This window comes from Centroberyx affinis, unplaced genomic scaffold (genome assembly GCF_046629955.1).
Source record: "Centroberyx affinis isolate AG114_WGS23_722 - 3 ecotype Tasmania unplaced genomic scaffold, CSIRO-AGI_Caff_v1 ptg000392l_1, whole genome shotgun sequence".
Lineage (NCBI taxonomy): Eukaryota > Metazoa > Chordata > Actinopteri > Beryciformes > Berycidae > Centroberyx > Centroberyx affinis.
In genome coordinates, this window is record NW_027279060.1 from 74,879 (window position 1) to 94,164 (window position 19,286).

Below are 19,286 nucleotides of genomic sequence, written 5' to 3' on the forward strand. Positions count from 1 at the left end.
ATAGATCAAATCTGCTTTAGTGTGGGTCATTGACCCAAACTGTATCGGCTCTTTCCACCCTTAATAGTCTGGTCCTCTGGGAACATAATGTTTGGATTGGTTGGGAAATATATTGGCAATAAAGAGACAAAAGGATGTCATAAACGTTGATTAAAGCTCTGCTTAAAAGACAGAGGCGGAGAAGCTCTGAGTTATGGGGGCTTTTCAGACTGCGTTATTGTTTCAGTGACAGAGCTCTTAGTGCGTCTAGTGGAGTGGTCGCAGGCGAGTGGTAAACATTTCTCACTGCATGAGGAGTCATTAATCCCTGGAGCCCAGGATAGCTTCACTACCGGTGTCTGTGGCCCAAGAAATCACAGCCAGTCGGCACCAACAGGTCACACAGAGCTCCAGCCTAAATGGTTTGTACTCTAAAGCTGTTTAAATCTCTTCTAATGTGCTGTAGCTGAGGCACACATTTCATAAAGGGCTTTGTGGAAGAAGTGTGTGTATTATTATACTTAGCATTTTCTCAGGCATGTGCACATAAAGGAGTTAATGATGGCACTGAAGGTGTTTGGAAAAAGTCATTTGTGGCACATTTTAGAAAGATTACTTCTTTTTGTTAAGTATAGGAAAAAAGTAGAAAAAGTATGAGTGGGAATATCAGCAAAGTAGTTGTAATGTTAGCAAAGTCAGTGAGCTGTTCAGTCCTCTCAGTGAGGTCTAATACTAGGCCTAACAGTGATGTAGCTCTAATGCTCTGAAATATGAAGTATGTGTCACTGGACAATAGGCAGCTTCCAATCACAATGTCAGACACAGGGACACAGAGCCTTAGTGATTGTGCAACACAGCAGCAGCCTGTACAATCACCACAGCAGTCTATAGACCTTATGTACCCTAAACAGTTAAGCTTTTTAATGTGGGCATAAAACTCCCGCCTGACATAAACACCTTGGAGTGCGCTCGAATGGCTCTGTTTGACTGCAGAGCTGTTTGGTTGATGGATGTGGGACGATAAGCTGTCCATCCTTTGATACCTCCTGCATCAATTAAACTCACTCTGGCTATTAGAAAAATATTGTTCACTTTTTTGTCTCTGCAGTGCCATCTCTTAAATCCAACTTTTAGAGGTCAGCATAATCCCCCACCAATTATGTATTTACTCAGAATGGCTCCATTATTTCTTATTGACAGAGGGGAGAAAGGAGAGGGTGCATTTTCTTATTAATTGGGGGGGTTGTTGCATTACTGCAGTTTCTAGTACTTGAAGTGACAGGATTAAATGAATGCCATATTGTGGTATTTTTAAAGCCATAGTATTTTAAGTGAAGTGAGTGAGCCAATTCCAAATAGCGCAGTGTTCTTATTTGACGCTTAATTAACTGAGGTCTGTGTGCTGGTTAAGTAGTCATGTTTATGAAACAGTTCAATCAGGATGCAATAGGCTGCAGAGAGCTTTGCGTGGCTAATTGGTCAACAGAGAAGATCCAGCTATGCGCCACACCCACTTCAAGTCCAGCAGTGTCCATGCCTGGGCGTGCATTTGCAAACTCCGCCCTGCTCGCGCCGCCTCCAAGCGGACCGCAATGATTTAGAAGTTCAGGAATCCCACGTGACGTCACCCAGGGGTGACGTTATGCTTCTCTAAATAGAACGTATTGTAATCTTTTCTCAGTCCAACGTGGTTTCTTCTGAGAGACTGCTTCACATTTTCTACACTTGTTTGGTAAGTCAAAGTCATCATTTGATCATGCAGGAGACCGTGCATGTGCCGTGGCAGATTTGTTCTGTTAGTTAAAACCGTTCCTTGTTACTTTTTTTTTTCCTCCTCTTTCATGCAACAGCTTGTTCTGCTCGCGTATGTCCCGGCCAAGATGTTTTCTTATTCTCTACTCATTCATGCATGCAACTAAATGAGACAAAGTCTTATGTTTCCGTTCACTGGAGTAACATGCATTGTCATCTCACTTCAGTGTCCGTGCGTGTTGGCCTATCTGTTGACTGTTGTTGAAGTTGAGCGCGGAGTCAAGTGCTGCCCGCTGCTCTCGGTCTGTCAGGTAGCAGCGGAGGCAAGTCTGCAGGAATTCATCTCCGGTCCGAGGCAAAAGAGACGCGTGAATAGAATGGACCATTGCAAATTATGTTCTCATTACACTTCATATTCATAGGCATTACAATCTGACAAAGGTTTTAGTTTTACCATTCCTTCTAAAAGCCGCAAGAAAGCTTGGTCTCTGCATCATTGTCATGCTTGTCCCATCTAGGGATACGCAGAGCCGGCGTTTGTCCGGACTGCTGCGTGATGCGGTTTACCAATGATCATCTCCAAAATGATAGCCTGGCGGTGTTGCTGTCATGGGAGTTAAAAGAACAGCGTGATGCTCCGTATTCTTAAGAAATTTATGTTCCTTTTCTCTTGAAGAGGAATGTAACCAACATTACGTCATTCTGCAGACCAGTCGATATTTGATTAACCGCTGAGATGTTGAGGGTTTCTGGAGGGTTGTGCTGACGAGGCGCGCTTGTGGCTACGGGCTGAAAAAAAAAGATGTTTTAATCTTTTGATTACTCTCCACTGTCATTATGTTTATGTGACGGCGAGGCCCGCCACCACTCTTGTTTTAGCAATAACCACTTGTTTCCCATGCGCGCTGCTTTAATGCTGCTAAATGATTGTGTGGCCCTACAGTTTTAGTCTTTGTTTCCCTCTGTTTTATTTAGTTTTGTTAATAACACTTGATAATCGTAAGAGCTTTATGTTTAATCGTAATAACTGAGCCATTAATCATTGTTATTGCTTTGAAAAATAGATTGAGAAAAAAGCTGGCAGAAAACTAAAATAAAAATAAAAATCAAGGCATTATTAACCTTCAGTTGCATTTGAGACCAGGAAGATACACTGTTTCAAAGTAGAATTAAGTAAAATGAAATAAAAGCAAAAGTTTGAGAAATTGGGAAGAAGTTGATATAGTAGCTATTATATTAAGTAGGCGATTTCTGGGTTTCTTTGAGCCTGGATAAAAGCTTTTTTCTCTTTTGCCATCTGGATATTCAGGATATTTTGTTATTATCCTTTATCAGACATTACAAATAAGTAGAGTTAACACTTGCAATTTACAATTTTCATCAGAAATTATTAACTCGTCTGTGATAAATAAAAGTTTTGTTCATGTCAAATCTGGAAAATCTGAATATAATCATACTGCACATTCTACCGAAGGACCTTGAATAGCCAAGTCAAACACTGGACAAGGGAAATAATCCGGGCACAACATAAAAATAAGACAATTACAAAATAGCAAAGACTGAGTGTGTTGTTTAGTAACTGATGCAGATCTAACTTCTACACATCCCTACAAGTGTTCAACTTGATTAGGGTCTAACGGCTTACCTCCTTGCAATGAAAATGTGACATGCAGCCAGTTTGTTTTGACATTTGTTGCATGTGCTCAAGGTGAAATATTCCTCTGTTAATGATTATGATAAAGTAGTAAGTAATGTAAGTGGTTTAAATGACAGGAATCATATGAAAAATAGTACAGTGAGCAGCGCATACAATCGACAGTTTGGCCTAAATTCTAATTTCGAGATCAAGATACCTGTTTTATATTTGTCCCTCTGCACTTTTGTTCTAATAGCAGCCCCGTCTGCACTCCCATGCTTGTTCCTCCTTTTCCCAAGACAAACATACAGCTATAGTGTGAATACTTTATCTGCATAGACTCCAGTGAATATCAAGTCTATTATGAGCAGTGTCAGTGCCATGATGGCCCTTGTGAGGGGGTATTTTTGTATTGTGCGCTTACACGAAGGGATCAGTAATTGATAGTTATTGATGTTTACCTCTCAGCGGCCTTTTTGTCACGCATTCAGGTCGAGAGCAGAAATCCACAGCACACATTGTCTAAGAGGGCCGTGCCTCAGGGGTTTGCCGTGATCCCACCTTGAACTTGCGCTGTCAAAGGCCCAGGCCAGGGAGCTGGAGGTTTGAGTTGCTGTGCATGTTTGTGCTTGCTGTAACCCCGTATGCCTTTGCACCCCAACCCCTCTTTTCCTCACCATATTGTTTAAATTCTAATATGTGGTCTACCTGGAGAATTCCTCCCCAGTTCATCTTGAAATCGAACTCCGGCCCCTAATCCTTCCCCTCTCTCACATCGGGATATAGTTAATGTAAAGTGTAACCAAATTTCCTCTGCTAAACTAAAACATCTATATCAAATGAGAGCCAAGTGCCCCTTCCAAGGAAAGGGCGTTGAGTACTGATAATTTGAAGTGTGAAAGCTATTGGATAATTCGCAGAGGCATTCACAGAATCCATGTTTCAGTGTTTTATGCGTCATATGGTTTGAATTTCCTGGTAAATGTGATGAAATGATCTAGGCCTTTTTTAGAAACAGGAAGATAAAGAAATCATTAATGGGTCCAGTTTTTGCACGATCCCTGTCCTGATATTCATAGACACACTATATCAGTCCTGTTATATCAGTGCTATAGTGATATGTGATTTTGTGGTTTGTTGTTAAGGTTTGGAATAAGATAGACCAAGTGATTTACATAAGTGTTGAACAATAATTAGTTATGCCTGAAAATGTGTGAATAGAGGTTTTTAGAAACAAGTGAAAATTCTATGCAAGTAACTTTATTTGAGATAAAATTGTGGCCTTAAATGTTGGTTGAAGCCATGAACAATCAGCGGCACGTGCAAACTTTTTGAAGTCGTGGTTCTTGTACTTGCCATCGTCCCTCGGTCTAGTTAGTGCTCAATGTCCAGAACTTCATCAGTAATGTTAGTCATGTTTGGAATCTGAGGTAAACAGTTTTCACTTTGAGGTTTTGTTGTGTCAAAGCAGACCAGGTGAGAGTCCAGGGGCCCATTAGAAGAGACGGAGTGAACTGGTGAAAGAAAGAGAGAACCAGTGCTCATTGCTCTCTGACAGAGAGACCCTGTCCAGACCCTTTTCTGCAGGCTCAGTCATGAAGTATAGCTTGTTAGGAAAACAGCACTGCTTAGCATAACACAATATTTGAATGTTTTGACTGTGCTAGAGGAAATAGCCTGTACCCGCGAAAAAGACACACATGTATATAGTGTATGAAAGTATTCATGCTCAACACTGCCTTAAATTTCTGATGCGTTTAAATAGCCATACATTGATTGTGGCAGGTAAGAGACTTTGTTGGTGTTGTGTGTGTGTCATAGATGAGGACGATATGGTAGAGTACCATGATCACCGTGAATAGAAGTTCCAGTCATCTCTCATGTATTAATTATTAGATTCTTAAAAAACCCTTTTGAACTGTTTGTGTTGTTACATGTAGAGCAGATGGAGTGAGTAGGAAACAACAAAAGTTATGTTGTTGCCCTCTTTTTACTGTTTTAACCCCATTGCCAAGCTTTGCTTTTGAGGAGTCAGAATAGAAAAGCTCAGTGTTGTTAAACAGTCTACGCTTGTCAACTTTCACAATTCACCTAGGCATTATTCAAATTGTTTGTTAACGCTTAATTAACTTACAGGAGTGCAAAATGAGAGTCCATAACTCTGTAGACATCCTGGTTATTCACATGCTCCCTTCATCCTCACTCACTGCTTTGCGGTGCCGGGTGTCTCCGTGAGTACTGGCCTGTTGGTGTTTTTGTGCTGGTGGTGGTGTGTGTCACGGTGATGGGGATAGTTTACACTGCGGTGAACTGGACAGTGATATGCCTCCATCAAAGAGACACACACTGTGACACAACAGGCAACAGTCACCCAGTATGATATCAGAGACAAGACCAGAAAGACACTTGAACACACTCTAAGAGGTACAACGTTGTACCTCCTGTGGCCTGGGATGTCTCTGGGGCAATATCCTAAATCATACCTTCTCTCATAAAAATGGTACAAATGTATTTCTACCTTTTCTACCTTAAGAGAGTACATGGTAATATGTTAACAACTGTTGATGAAGCTCAGGAGGGAACATTTATGTTATTTGTTCTTTTATAACTTTAAAGTGAAAATATTTATGAGAACGAGGCATCACGTGTACATTTTCAAATCCAACGATTGTTTTCAGTTGCACACCAAAGCCTTTAAGTGCTTGCCTGTAAAAATAAGCAGTCAAAATACACCTGTTTTTCTGTTTTTTCTCCGCCATCCTGCCATCTGGATAAGCCACAGCGCTGGGCTACCATGGATGGAATAAAGTCATGCTTTTTCTTTAAATATTTTTAAGCTTAATACAAAGCTTGCCAATAGGCCTGTATTTGTGTTGTTGTGCACGCCTGGGTGTGCACTGTTCAGTTTCTGTAAGTGCATAGAGGGGCAGGAGAACTTTCACAGAATTTGTGGGCCCTTAATTTTTATAAGAGCTTCAAATCTGTTCAGTTTATCTCTGGATTCACTTTAGGTCTTTTACAACAAAGTACCAGGCATTCCTCTTTGCTGGGAAACGTTGCCCTCTCTGTCACTCTCAATTAAAAAAGCATCTATAACTAACAAAGCCGTTGCAAATTTGGCATGATGCATGGCTATGTCTACAGTATACTGAGCAAATACTCACAAAGCACACATTTGGCAGTACTTGCAGGTAAACAAATATACTGTCCAGTTATTTGTGAGCTGTAAAACTGTCTCATGTGTTTTTGAAGTTGTTTTTTTTTAGAACAAACAAACTGGCTTTCCGACTGATCACTCTCTAGCCCTCATTCCCTGTGCTTCTGTTTCTCATGCGCTGCTGCTCTGCCACCACTTCCTCTTCTTGCTCTCAGCATGAGCATGAGGATGTTAGAGACTGAACTGAACAACTGAATTAAACATTTTAATGATTGCGATTTGTCTGGCACTTGAAAATACACTGCCCCCTCTCAAAAAAGTTAGTAGATGAGATTTAAGTGTCTGTTCTTGTCTAAAATTCAATATGTCTCACTGCATACCCAAATTGGTGAAAATTGATTTTTAAATTACTGTGGGATAACAGTCGGATAGGCTAGACCAGAGGCCACAAGATTAGCCAATAGTAATTAAAATTTTTAAGGAGGGCCACATTCATCCATAGCAATATATTGTTGTTGTTGTTTTTTTATGAATGGCTGTTATAGCCTATATCACTACAAGAAAAATAGAATCCACATTGTAATAAAAAGTCCAACCATTAGTGTGGACTACTTAGATCTTTCACCACATGCAGTGAATGAAAAAGCGGCAAATGAAGCTCGTAAAATGATGCACTTCAATTATTGCATCCAGCCTTTGCAGGCCTTTAAAACCCGAAACTTTGCCCTTGATGTCATTTCAACGGATTCCACATCACTGCAGGGTGGGAATGCTGTATGTTTATTACTGAAAATAACCATTGAGCTATTTTCAGGTGCATTGGCAATATTCTGTCTAGAATAACACAATGTGTGCTGGCAGGTAAACTCAAGTCATTCACTTCCCCTCCTCGTTTTCCTCCTTGCCTTTGTTTGTAGTTTTATGAGGAGTTGGCTGGAGTGATGAACTCAGAGCAGGAAAGGCCATTCGTGTGCAGCGCTCCTGGCTGTTCTCAGGTGAGTGTGTCAAGACAGGACCACACCATGTGTGTGTGTGTGTCTGTAATATGAAGAGGAGTACGTTGAGGAGGCCTGGGGAGTAGGTTACTGCCTCACGCAAAAGGGAGAAACAGAATAGCATGGAATTGAGTGAAACACTAACTGTAAATAAAGCTGCTTTTCTGCTGCAGGTGTAAAAAACCTAGAGAAAGAAATGTTTTTTGAAGTCAATACGGCAGCTGTCGCTTTTTTGTAAGGATGCACTCTAGAGATGAAAAATGACGGCGAATGTTATTTTGGTTTAAGCCTCCAGTTTATTGGTTCTTTTGACAGTATTATAATAGATTCATAGAACATTGTATTTCCCTTTTGTACATATGGTTACGATTCTTTTCACGCTGTTTTTTTTGTTTTTTTGCTCAACAGCGATTCCCCACGGAGGACCATCTGATGATACATCGACACAAACATGAGATGACTCTTAAGTTCCCCTCCATAAAGAATGACAACATGTTATCAGGTGAGTTACAGCTACATCAATACAGATTCACGCTACCTCAGCAGGGCACACAGGGGACTCGTAGTTTGCTTGCAGGTGTGTGCAGCAGTGAGTCATGCTCAGACACACCTGTCTATCATCAGAAAACTTTACGGCGTGTCTATACCAGTTGTTTACAGTAATGTAAATCATATGATGCACGTTACCTCGCAGCTCAGCTATATTCAGTGCATGCCGCTTCTGCACACTTCAGCAGCACAAAGAGACGCTGACGTATGACTAAAAGAAATTAGCATGTTAAGCTAAATGTCCTGCCAAGGTAACATTTCTCTTCCTCGCTGCTTTGCGTGATTTACATCCTCTCATGGTCAGAGCTCTCATTAGTCTGGAGGAGGTGGGAGAGGTGGTTCACCGCCATTATGAGGGGGGGGGGGGACAAGGTGTAGCTCAGGTGACATGTTGATCTACATGAAACATTGATCTACAGTTCAAAGAAACATCACATTTATAGATTGTGTACAGCACCTACAAGTGTCACCCCAAGGCCAAACCATAACTCTAGTCCTCTGTTCCTCGACATGGCTCTGCAGCAGCGGACTAGGGTACACAGCACTCTAGCCACGCTGCTGAGATTGTGTCTTCTTTATTATTTACACTCAGTGGACAGCGGGATCGGATTTTCTAGGCCGGGTGTCCTTATCCCCCGTTATCTGAGTTACAGCTCTGACTATTTCTCTTATTGAGACCTTGGACCCAGAGGATAAAATAGTCAATGGTTATAAGTCACATTGCTGTTAGAACTCGGTAACATAACTTCAGCTGGTCACCAAAAGACATTTAAGCAGTCTACTCCTTATCTTTTATCTTGATATAATTGTGCACCTAAAGTTTATTTCCTATTCATCCTGAACTGCAAATTGACATTGCCCTCTTTCACCAATAGAGCTTGAGTGAAGCTCTCAGCCTCCCAAATGGGAAAACTATATTTTGGGCAAAACTGTATTTTGGGTACACAGGTCATGATGAAAGTTTGAGTCAATCCCCAGTCTAGCCAGAATGGATAAACAGACCATGAAGTATGCTTTTAGCCTTTAAAACGGGCTTGATCCTAAAATCACCTTCAACTGTCTGAAACCCGATCTGTGCGCACCCCCCACAAAGTCAAGTTGAATACCATGGCTTGACTGAGCTGAACAAATGAGACCCCCTCGCAGTAGGTGGGATCTGGACTTTTTCAACGCAAATGGCTCTGTCAAGGCTAGTATCTCTCTCTAACAGTATGAAAGTAATGGGGGGGGGGTTTCAATAATCATTATGAATGCTTATCAATGATGTACATGGTGTGGCACAGGGTATTAGTCTCTTATTTTGCATACTACTCTATTCCTTGTGCTATGTTCTTGTATGTACAGCCTGACATATAAACACTATTGAGAGTAACAGGTTTTGAAGCTGGACTCATGTGTCTTCCTTGATTCCCAGACCAGACGCCCACACCGACACGCTTCTTGAAGAACTGTGAGGAGGTGGGACTGTTCAGTGAGCTGGACTGCTCCATTGAACAGGAGTTTCGCAAGGCCCAGGAGGAGGAGGACAACAAACAGGTACTGGAAAGTAGAGAGCACAGCTCAGCCTGGGGAAACCCAAGGTGAACCCACGGCCAGGGTGAGGTCAGATGGCTGTAAACTGGGTTGTCCCTTGTTATCTTGTGCCGTCATCAGTCATTCCACTAACCACAGCCCACATGCTGTGAACAGATACACACACTTTTCATAGACCCAAAACACTTAGGGCACGGACTCACATAACCACACACTGCTCATTTGCCAAAAAGCAGATAACCACAGGTATGTATACACAACCGACTGTCTTGCCAAAATTTCTCTTTCTTGTACAAACAGCATAGTCATATGTTACGTTTCCAGCCCTCACTGTGTCCCAGACACCATGCGCCCCATCCCCATCGGTCTTGTTGACAGTGACAGACAGGGCCGGCAGGTGGAGATTTCTCACCCACCACAGGTGAGGGGAGAGGAGATCAGGTTCTCCACCTGTAACTTCAAACAGCTCTCCAGTCACCTCTCAGGCAGGGAGTCTTATTTCCTCCCAGACGCAAAGATTGACCCCTGGGAGACAACTTTTGTGACAGCAATACAAGACTTTGCCAGACAGTCACGCATATGCAGCCTGTTGCGACCTCAGCAGAGTCTCAAAGCGGCGAGGTCTGACAGACGGGTGATCATTTATGCATTATGGATCCGCCCTGGGGCACCTCTACCTGGAACACGGGTGCTAGTCAAATCACCACAAGACAGACTGCTTATCTAATGTCTGGAGAGATGCACATGCATGCTGGAGCTGCACTGTCGTCTGGGTGGTTTGGCTCTGGAGCTTGTCTGCGCTCAGGTCAGCCACGTCTAGCCTCCCCAGCCTGTGTGGTTTATGATGGGAGGCTCTGCTAAGTCAGCAGGAGGCGAGTCAGAGCAAGACTCTCTGGGAGTGCATAGCACAGGAGAGATAAGGAGTGCTGGCTTGAAAATTCAAGGAACGATAGAAAAAATGCAGTCATATACAGACACCCTCATACCAGTAAAAGAGTGATTGCTTTTGGTTGTATTGATAATCTTTTAATTTCTTTATGGTCAATATCTGATATTAAAAAGGTCAAAACACCAGCAACACTTGTAGTATATAGAACAACTTTATTGTTAGACCAACACGCTTCGGCTTCTTGCCTTCATCAGGGTCTTCAGCAGGCCACAAGCCGAAACGCGTTGGTATAACAATATATATGTTATATGTTTGCTCATTGTTGGTGGCTGTTTTAGATTTGGCTTATGCAAATTACTTCAACTTGCCATTTTTGGTATGTAAGCCAAGACATGTTTGTGAGGCTTAGGGATATATTTTCACTTACAAGGTTATTTTGTAGTATATTCACCATTACTTGTACCAAGGGCAAAATAAACAAACTATCCTGCTGGGTAAATAACAATAAGGAAACCTGGTCTTCATTAGCCTCTCCATTTTTCCCCACCTCCACTTAGGAGAAGTCAGTGGATGATAGTTTACATAGTTCCTCATTACACATTCAAGCAGGCTGTATGGAGCTGAAGGCCAAGCAGTTGTAATGCTTGAGTTGTGCTGAACATACAATTTGCCGGGGGAAAAAAGTGAGACTCTTTGACAGCTTCTAACCGTGTATCCTCTTCTCACTCTTCTCTCCCCTCCCTTACTGCAGAGCATCTCACTGCACGGCCAGGCAGGCCAGCACCAGCAGTCCCACGCACGGATGGCCAACCACGACACCAGCATAGTGATCCAGCAGGCGCTGCCGTCTCCTCAGTCCAGCTCCGTCATCACTCAGGCTCCATCCACAAACAGACAGATAGGGTGAGTGAGAACCAAGAGAGCACCAGCACGATATTACACTGACTTGCATCTACTTTGGACTGCATATGAAGAGAATGTAGGTTTTATTAGATAAGTGGCAGAAAGAGAGGGAATATTCTTGTGTTTTTATCTCTGTGTGCCGTGACACTATTTGACTTTTTTGCTGTCAAATGGTGGGCCACTGTTAAGAGCTGATGATGGTCTGAAAATTGTCTGAGAAGCACAGTGACAGGAGTGTGTCTCCTCACCTCAAGTGTGCCCCCGTTATAGCGACAGCCTTAGGCTTGGCCTGGTCCCATTGTCTCCGTGCTGATTGTCATCCCTCTGTACTCTCTGAGGTAATGTCAGTGTTTCGTTACATTCGGAGCAGTGTGTGGGGCTGGCGATTCATGTTTTGCTGTTCATTCAGCATTGTCCCACAGCAGAGCATGTCAAGAGGGTCCCAGAGGACGGGATGAGGTCATCGTCGAGGCCTCAGCCGTGACTGCTTTTACAACGGTTTAGCGTTTCATGCTCTAAAATAGTCCCTTTCACTGTATGGGAATGGTGACCGCAGCCTTAGAGCTCTGTTTCCCTGCCATTTTTCATTGCTGTGCCACAGATGTAATAACAGCAAGCCGTACGATGCGATGCTCTGTCAGGTTTTTACTGCTTGTGTGTAGTTGCCATGGAATTGTTCATAGAGTTTACTCTTGTATGTTTGTTGCCAATCGCAGTCCTCATCAGACCTTGTACTGAAGGACTCATATGTGGTAAATTTGGTGTGGGTGTGTCAGGCATTGATTTTATAAACCCCACCAACCCCCACGGGGCTATCAGCTTTTTGTGGGTAACGCCTTTCTTGTGTTTGCCTTCCTCTGCTGACCTGTGCCTAGTTTTTGTCTTTATATATCAGTAACATAATCATGACCTGGGCTGTTCACACATACACAGACACATACACATACACATACACATTCACATACACATACACATACACATACACATACACATACACATACACATACACGTACACGTACACATACACATACATATACACATCTCTTTCACTTCTTCACTTCTTTATACATGTAAATATGCAATGACACAAATTGTATCCACAAACTCTTAGTTTCAGTATCATCACCAATTACAGAAGGCTTTAATTCTATAATTAATGATGAAGTAACTGTGCCTAGTTTTAAGCCTACAGTGTCGAATTCTAACACAAGTTGGACTTAAAATGCATGTTGCCTTCAAACTTGTGCCAGGCTGTGTTACTGTAAACCAGGCCTGTGGCAAGTTAGTTGGGTGTTGAGATGGCTCAGTGTTAGGCCTGCGCTGTGTTGAGGTCGTCCTGTGTAGATTTACAGCTTGAGGAGCTAGTGAATATTGGATGGGAGGCCCATCACTAAGCCTGACTGACACCCCGTCAGGCTCTTTGTCCAGGACAGGGATGGAATTTCATCCCCTTGGAGGAGCAGCAATCACTGCCAGTAACAGAGACTTTGCCGGGCCTGCTTCACCTGAGTTTACCTGTCATTAAAAACTCCTCACTTTGCCGAAGCACAGACTCCCCACTTCACCCTCTTCATAGTCCTTTACAGTCACAGATCCTTGACTGACTCGCTGAGAGACTGGTAATGCTTGCACACAGTAAAAAAGATTGCATGATAATCAGAGGTGGTATGGCATGTGGTCGTGGTTTCCAGCCACAGAATGGCTTATAAGCACCAGCGACAGTTTTCTGTTGCACATTATTTGAAGCAGTACTTGAGGCTGTCTGCACTAGTCAGTGCACTATCAGACCTACAGTTGCATATATATGATAATAAATCATGAAAATGAAGGGACAAAGCCAGGATTACTCAGATTTAAGACAAGAGGGAGAGACAGACATTGTATTCCACAGAATTACCTGCTGGCTGTAAGATCAAGAGAAGTACAGAGAGGGGGTTGCCCAAACTATACAGGAGTCAGTTGTTTACAACAACGATGGAAGCTTATCACAAGAATAGGAAGGCCCGTCTCGATGAGTAGATTCACACGACAGACAACTGATCTGGAAATGTTCACATCAGTGGGAAACTGGGTTGAGGAAACCCCTTTACTGAGAAACAGTGGTTCCACAGGAAGCCATTAGGGCAGTTGAAGGCTCTGTGCACAGGGTCTCTCCACAGGAACTTCCTACTCACACAACAGGCCGGACACTTCACAGGCTAGCTGTGCTCTGCCCAGGTTGATAAAGAGCTAGTCAGCCTACTGGAGGTCAGATCAGTGGTTCCCTATGCCTGTGATAAGTCTTTGTTGTCCTATTAAGCCACCCCAAGTGTAATTGATCTAATATGGTTTAATTTGCCATGTCTGAAGAAAAGCCAATCATGCCGTAGTAGAAGTTGTTTCTTTATCCCACAGTGGGAAATTCCTTTATTGTGCGCATGTTTAACTGCAGTAACTTGAGAGACAATTCAGAGACATTTATCCATAGCAAGAATGGACAGGTTTGGGTATGTGATTGTTGCAGACTTATAAAGCTTTTTAACTTGACACACTTTGTGGAGCTCTGTAGAGCAAAGATCTCGCTGAGTGAAGAGAAATCACCAGGCAAAATCAGTTTAATCTAGGTTCCATCTGTTTTCTTGGTTCTCGGCTCTGCTGAACGCGCAGCGTGGAGCATCCAATGAATTAGGATAACAAGTCATTTTCATTGCTCCACAATGTTTACTAAAGAGCTTTGAGGCTTGGAATCAATTAGGATTGGCTTTCCTGAAGTCCATTTACTTTAGGGTTGAGCTGGGCCTGCAGCTGTGAAACCTGAGGACCTCTCTCTCTCTCTCTGCTCTGACAGAGTCCCTAAACAAGGCCTCTGGGGAGCAACACTGACACAAACCAGTGTTAAAACTAGGCATAAGAAACAGCCAGCAGATCTTAATGTCACGGCTATCATTATCATACAAAGGGAAGCGGCATCCAACAGATTTGAATGCTCTCTGCTTTAGAATTATAAACATCTGGTCCTGAGTTATGTCAGAGTTAAATGTGTTGGACGTAGCTAGTCAACCATGTGAGATACAACATTTCGTAGAGACCTCAACCTTTTGACTCGTAAGAGGAGATGTGGGGGTAGGTGGGGTAGGTGGGTGGGGGCACAAAGGCACTGAAAATGACATACTTCTATTCTAGTTGAGTAGAGGAATTCAATCCAATCATTTCCATTACAAAGCACAACCAACCTGAAGGCAACTGGGTTACGTGAAGTCTGATTACAGTACAGATGTAATAGAAGACCCAGTCATCAATGTCTGTTGATGCAGCATTTAAATATTTTTCTCAGTTTTGGCTGTGTAGACTTAATCCCCTTAGAAACAGGTGCTTTTATTGTATGAGGACACTTCAACTTTCTCTTGAAGAGTTTGAATGATAAACTCAAATGTGAATTTCCTAGGAATTTTGAGGATTGCAGCGCACTAGTATAAAGGTAATCTCTGCTTTGAGTTGAGAGTCAGATCATTTGAACCTGACCTTTGAACCTGAGATTCCATCTTTAGTCATTTTTGCTTTCTCATCACCTAACAGAGACCACCTTCTTCGATATTTCCTAGAATTAGACCCATTTCAAAATACAAATCCATTGACACCAATAGCTCTCAATCTTGTGCAAAGCTGAAATAAACAATTTGTGTCTCTCTTACTTCAGTGGTTCACTGTACTCATTTTTAATTTGTATGCCTAGAATCTTATACACAACATTAGCATTTTTCTTTAATATTTCTAGATGAAGGATTTTCGTCTCTGAACTTAAATAAGCCTTGAGGTCCAAGTGCTTCACAATGCATGCTGCCTGCAACATTAAGTGCTATGCTCTGAAGGAAGTCAATTGGTGCTTCTGTTTCCTTGCTGCTTAAAATGCACAATATTTTTCACACCTCTCAGAGCCATCAGCCTCTTGTGGTCCTTTTCTTGGCTTGTAAGGGAAGTAAGTAGAAATAGAACTTGGGCTTCATGCTCTCTAAACCACACAATAACATACATGGCCTGAGTGTCAAGTGACAGAGCTGCTTTGGTCACCATGTGTTTTCTCCACAATATGTAGGTGATATGATGATTGGTTAAAAGGCCCAATGGGTACAAGATTTTGTGTGGGATACCGCAGTTTCTCACCTGCCATTTTTTTAGCTGTGAACCAGTAAAACTATTACTTAGATTTGTCTCTCAAAGAATCATTTTGACAAAGCCCAATTAGATGTCCTGTTGCCTAACAAAAAATAAATCATCATCATCACAGCGCACCATGGTCCCTCACCAGATATGATTCCAAAACATGCAGCTGGGTTTGTACCAAAGAGTGTTTTCTTTCTCAAAAGCTTAAAGCAAATGTGAATATCCTGAGAAAAAATAACACTTCTGTGAACTATCTGTCAAATATATCTTGATTCTGACATGATCAAGTTCTACCAGCTAGTTATATGTATTAGACACCTACTGACAACATTTCCACAAATTGCTCTACCATCCACTGATGATTTTGATTCCAGATTCCACATTTCCACAAATTGCATAACACTTTTTTCCACACACAGACATGATATATGAAATGACTGTGTCCGTTGTATTTCCACTGCTATTGTGCCAGTGTCAGAACAGAGAAGTCATTGCACTGGCGAGAGTTATGTGCTTTTCATGTTTCCATGGGCAAGCTCTGACCTCATGATCCTCACAATTTAAACTAAACTTCCTTTATTATTGTTTATGATTAGATTGCATTTAGAGAATGGGTGATAAGGAGGGAGGTCCGTCCTGAGTACAGGGGCCCTGGACGGCTGCAAAAATGCCTGGGGTGCCCTCCTGCTCCTGCTTGACAATGCCCTCGCCCACTGGCTAATGAGCAATGGTCTTTGAACCGTGCGTGTGTGTAAACTGTGGGGGTAACCAATCCAGATAGAGTAGTAGGCAGGTACAGAGAACGGAAGAGAAAAACAAAGGTATATGTGATGAATTACAAAAAAACGGAAAGAGCGAGAGAGAAAGAGAAAGAGAGAGAGAGAGAATGCAGGATGTACATCTGACCTGAATTAAGATGAGCTCATTGTGTACTGCAGTGGGTTTAATAGTGCGTTTGTAGAGGAACGCCCAGACTCTGTTCCCTCTCATTCCAGCGGGTCTGTGTCATCCCTGCCCCGGGGCCACCACACATGCAGGCTCCTGCACAAGCAACTCACACACACAGGGACATGCCTCACAGCTTTGGGGAGCGCAGGGATCACAGGACAGGGAAGTGTGGAAGAGGGGGGATCAGAGGTGGATGGAGGAGAGGAAGAAGGGGATCAGGGGTGGACGGAGGAGAGGAAGAGGGGAGATCGGAGGTAGATGGAGGAGAGGAAATGAAGGATCAGGAGGGTGGAGGAGAGAAAGAGAGGGATCAGATGTGGATAGAGGAGGAGGAGAGGGTCTCAGACGAGGATGGTGGAGAGGAATACGGAGACCGGGAGGGTGGAGGAGAGGATAAAAGAGAGGTCTGGACAAGGAAAGGAAAAGAAAGGAAAAGAGAGATCATGTTTGGATGGAAGAGTGAATGAATGGGATCAGGAGGATAAAGGTGTGGGAAAAACTGGGTCTGTGTATGGAGACCAAGGAAGGAAAGTTAAGATGAAGACAGGATGAAAGAGAGAGAGAGAGACAGAGAGAGAGAGAGAGAGGAGGACCTGGGTGAGACCGATGGTGGAAGAGAGGAATCAGGTGGCTGGATGTTATCTAGAAGTGGGTTAAGGACGAGAGGGACAAAAATGGAATTCAGATCAGAGAAGTTAAAAAATAGACAGGTTATACAAGATGACGAGCGGGTCGTGTAATAAGTAACGGGAGAAGGAGCAAAGTATCACTGAAAGTGAAACGGGCACAGTATGCCAAATGTTACAACACCAGTCAGGCGCTGTTGACAGATGCCAGCTTGTAATAAGATGACACAGTTAGTTGTTGCTGATGAACTTTTCTGATCCACTGCTGAAAGAAATGTACTCTAGTTTTGTTGAAAGTGAGAGATCACCCAACTCCACTCTCCCTAACTGTAACTGATGACATCTCTGGTTAATCAATCAAACCAATATGATTCTTTTATCATTTGCTGAAAGGGAATGAATACCGCTATAGACACTCTGTTGATGAGTTTCAACAGAGTGAAACATTCCCCACCATTCCTTAACTGTGCTTTGGCATGGTTTAAGTCATGTGTAGACTCCCTGGTGTGAGGACACCCCATCCCAGATCCGTCACACCATCTCTCACAGTGTAGCACCCTCCCAGCATCCATCCCTCCTCTACCCCGCTAATAAAAGTCAGCCTGTGTCGTAACCCATTAGGGCTGATTTATTTGATCAGATTCGTATTATTTCCTCAGTCCAAACCCCATGGCACTCTCCTCCCACCAGTGATTAAAGGCAGTAAATCAGGGGCAGGTCCTGTGTAGTGTTTACTCAGAGAGCCAGGCAGCTGCAAGCTGTTTGAGGCCCTTGTTTCTCCCTCTGTTTACCTCCGTTCCCATGGCGACTGCACCACCGTCTCCCGAGCGTCTGGAACTTGGCCCTGGGCTGTTTTGGTTACATTCGAAAGTTTTTAGCTGCTGTGTCTACCCAGAGCTAGCAGTGACTTCACCCAGCGAGGAGTGAGTGCAGCAATGTTGGACGAGTGAAGGAGGGAAAGAGAGGGAAAAGAGAGAGGAGGAGAGGAGGGAGGGACGAAATCTGGGGGTAGGCAGGCAGAGGGTGGGGGGAGGGCGAAAAGCCAAGAGCATTACATCATTGCTGGAGCAGAGTCAGAAGGGAAGGATATGAGTCAGTGGACTGACTGCACTCTCTCTCTCTCTCTCTCTCTCTCGCTCGCTCTCTCTCTCTCTCTCTCTCTCTCCCTCCCTCCCCCCTTCTCTCTCTCTCGCTCTCTCTCTCTCTCACTCCCCCCCCCCCCCCCCCCCCCCCCCCTCTCTCTCTCCTCTCACTCTCTCTATTGGATGGCAGCCAAGCCCCTTGTGTTCAAGTCCCCAGTACTTGAGTTGGAGTTGGGACTGTGGGGATTGGGACAGTAAAGCTTAGTGTGTGTGTGCAGACTACAGGATTTGTAGCTTAGAGCAAGTAAGTCCAGAGGGGCTTGAGTTGGGGTGTGGGCACCCTGAGGGGTCCAAAAGAGAGTTATAAAGGATTAACAGTACAATGACTGGTTGTCAATTCTACACCAAGAAAAAAAAAACTTTGGTGGGTGTGAAGGGGGAGAACTTTGGAGAAATAGACTATGGAACAAGAGATAAAAAGCAAGAGAGGGAGACTGGGAGGAGAGAAGGGCTTGCAGTGATGTCATGGTGGAGTGGGGGTGGGGGGGTGGAGGGGGGCAGATCGGGGGGATTGGAGGGGGAGCTGGGCTGAGAGCGAGGCACTCAGTAATGTGAGAGTGCAGGGTCAGGACTGCAGAGTGTCTACCTGCTCTCCCCCGGGGCCCACAGCCCAGGCTATTATCAATCCCCTCAGTGGAGCCACAGCCTGTCATTATTCACACACACACACACACACACACACACACACACACACACACACACACACGCACGTGTTCGCTCATTCACACACAAATTCATGAACATACATACATTGGCACACACATGCGCAGTTATTCACACACACATGTACAAACACTCTGGACATGAATCCACTAATCCAGTTTACAGTCTGGTGCATAATGTATACAGAGGCAAACAGACACAAACACAAACTAGCAGAAGAGAACTAAACAGGAGCGACCCATGTGGAAAGGTTTTGTGAGAAATCCAATCGAATGCTTCTGTGAATTATATGGAAATTATAAATCCTGCATCACGAGCTTAAGCAGACATGATGCATTCTTTTACATCCTGTCATGTATGTCAGAAGCATAAAT

At 43.5% G+C, this 19,286-nt stretch overlaps 1 protein-coding gene across 2 annotated transcripts in view; it reads left to right on the plus strand.

Moving 5' to 3' along the window:
* Nucleotides 1-7,447: 7,447 nt before the first annotated feature.
* creb5b (cAMP responsive element binding protein 5b) overlaps nucleotides 7,448-19,286 on the plus strand; it is a 33,138-nt gene continuing 21,299 nt past the window's right edge. Inside the window, exons 1-4 of one of the 2 annotated variants that reach the window (XM_071516142.1) lie at nucleotides 7,448-7,519; nucleotides 7,928-8,021; nucleotides 9,483-9,604; nucleotides 11,242-11,393. In XM_071516142.1, coding sequence (XP_071372243.1) covers nucleotides 7,466-7,519; nucleotides 7,928-8,021; nucleotides 9,483-9,604; nucleotides 11,242-11,393 — 422 coding nt within the window. In that variant the 5' untranslated portion in view covers nucleotides 7,448-7,465. Of the gene's footprint in view, nucleotides 7,553-7,927; nucleotides 8,022-9,482; nucleotides 9,605-11,241; nucleotides 11,394-19,286 lie in introns of both variants that reach the window. The other variant, XM_071516141.1, reaches the window with a different exon arrangement.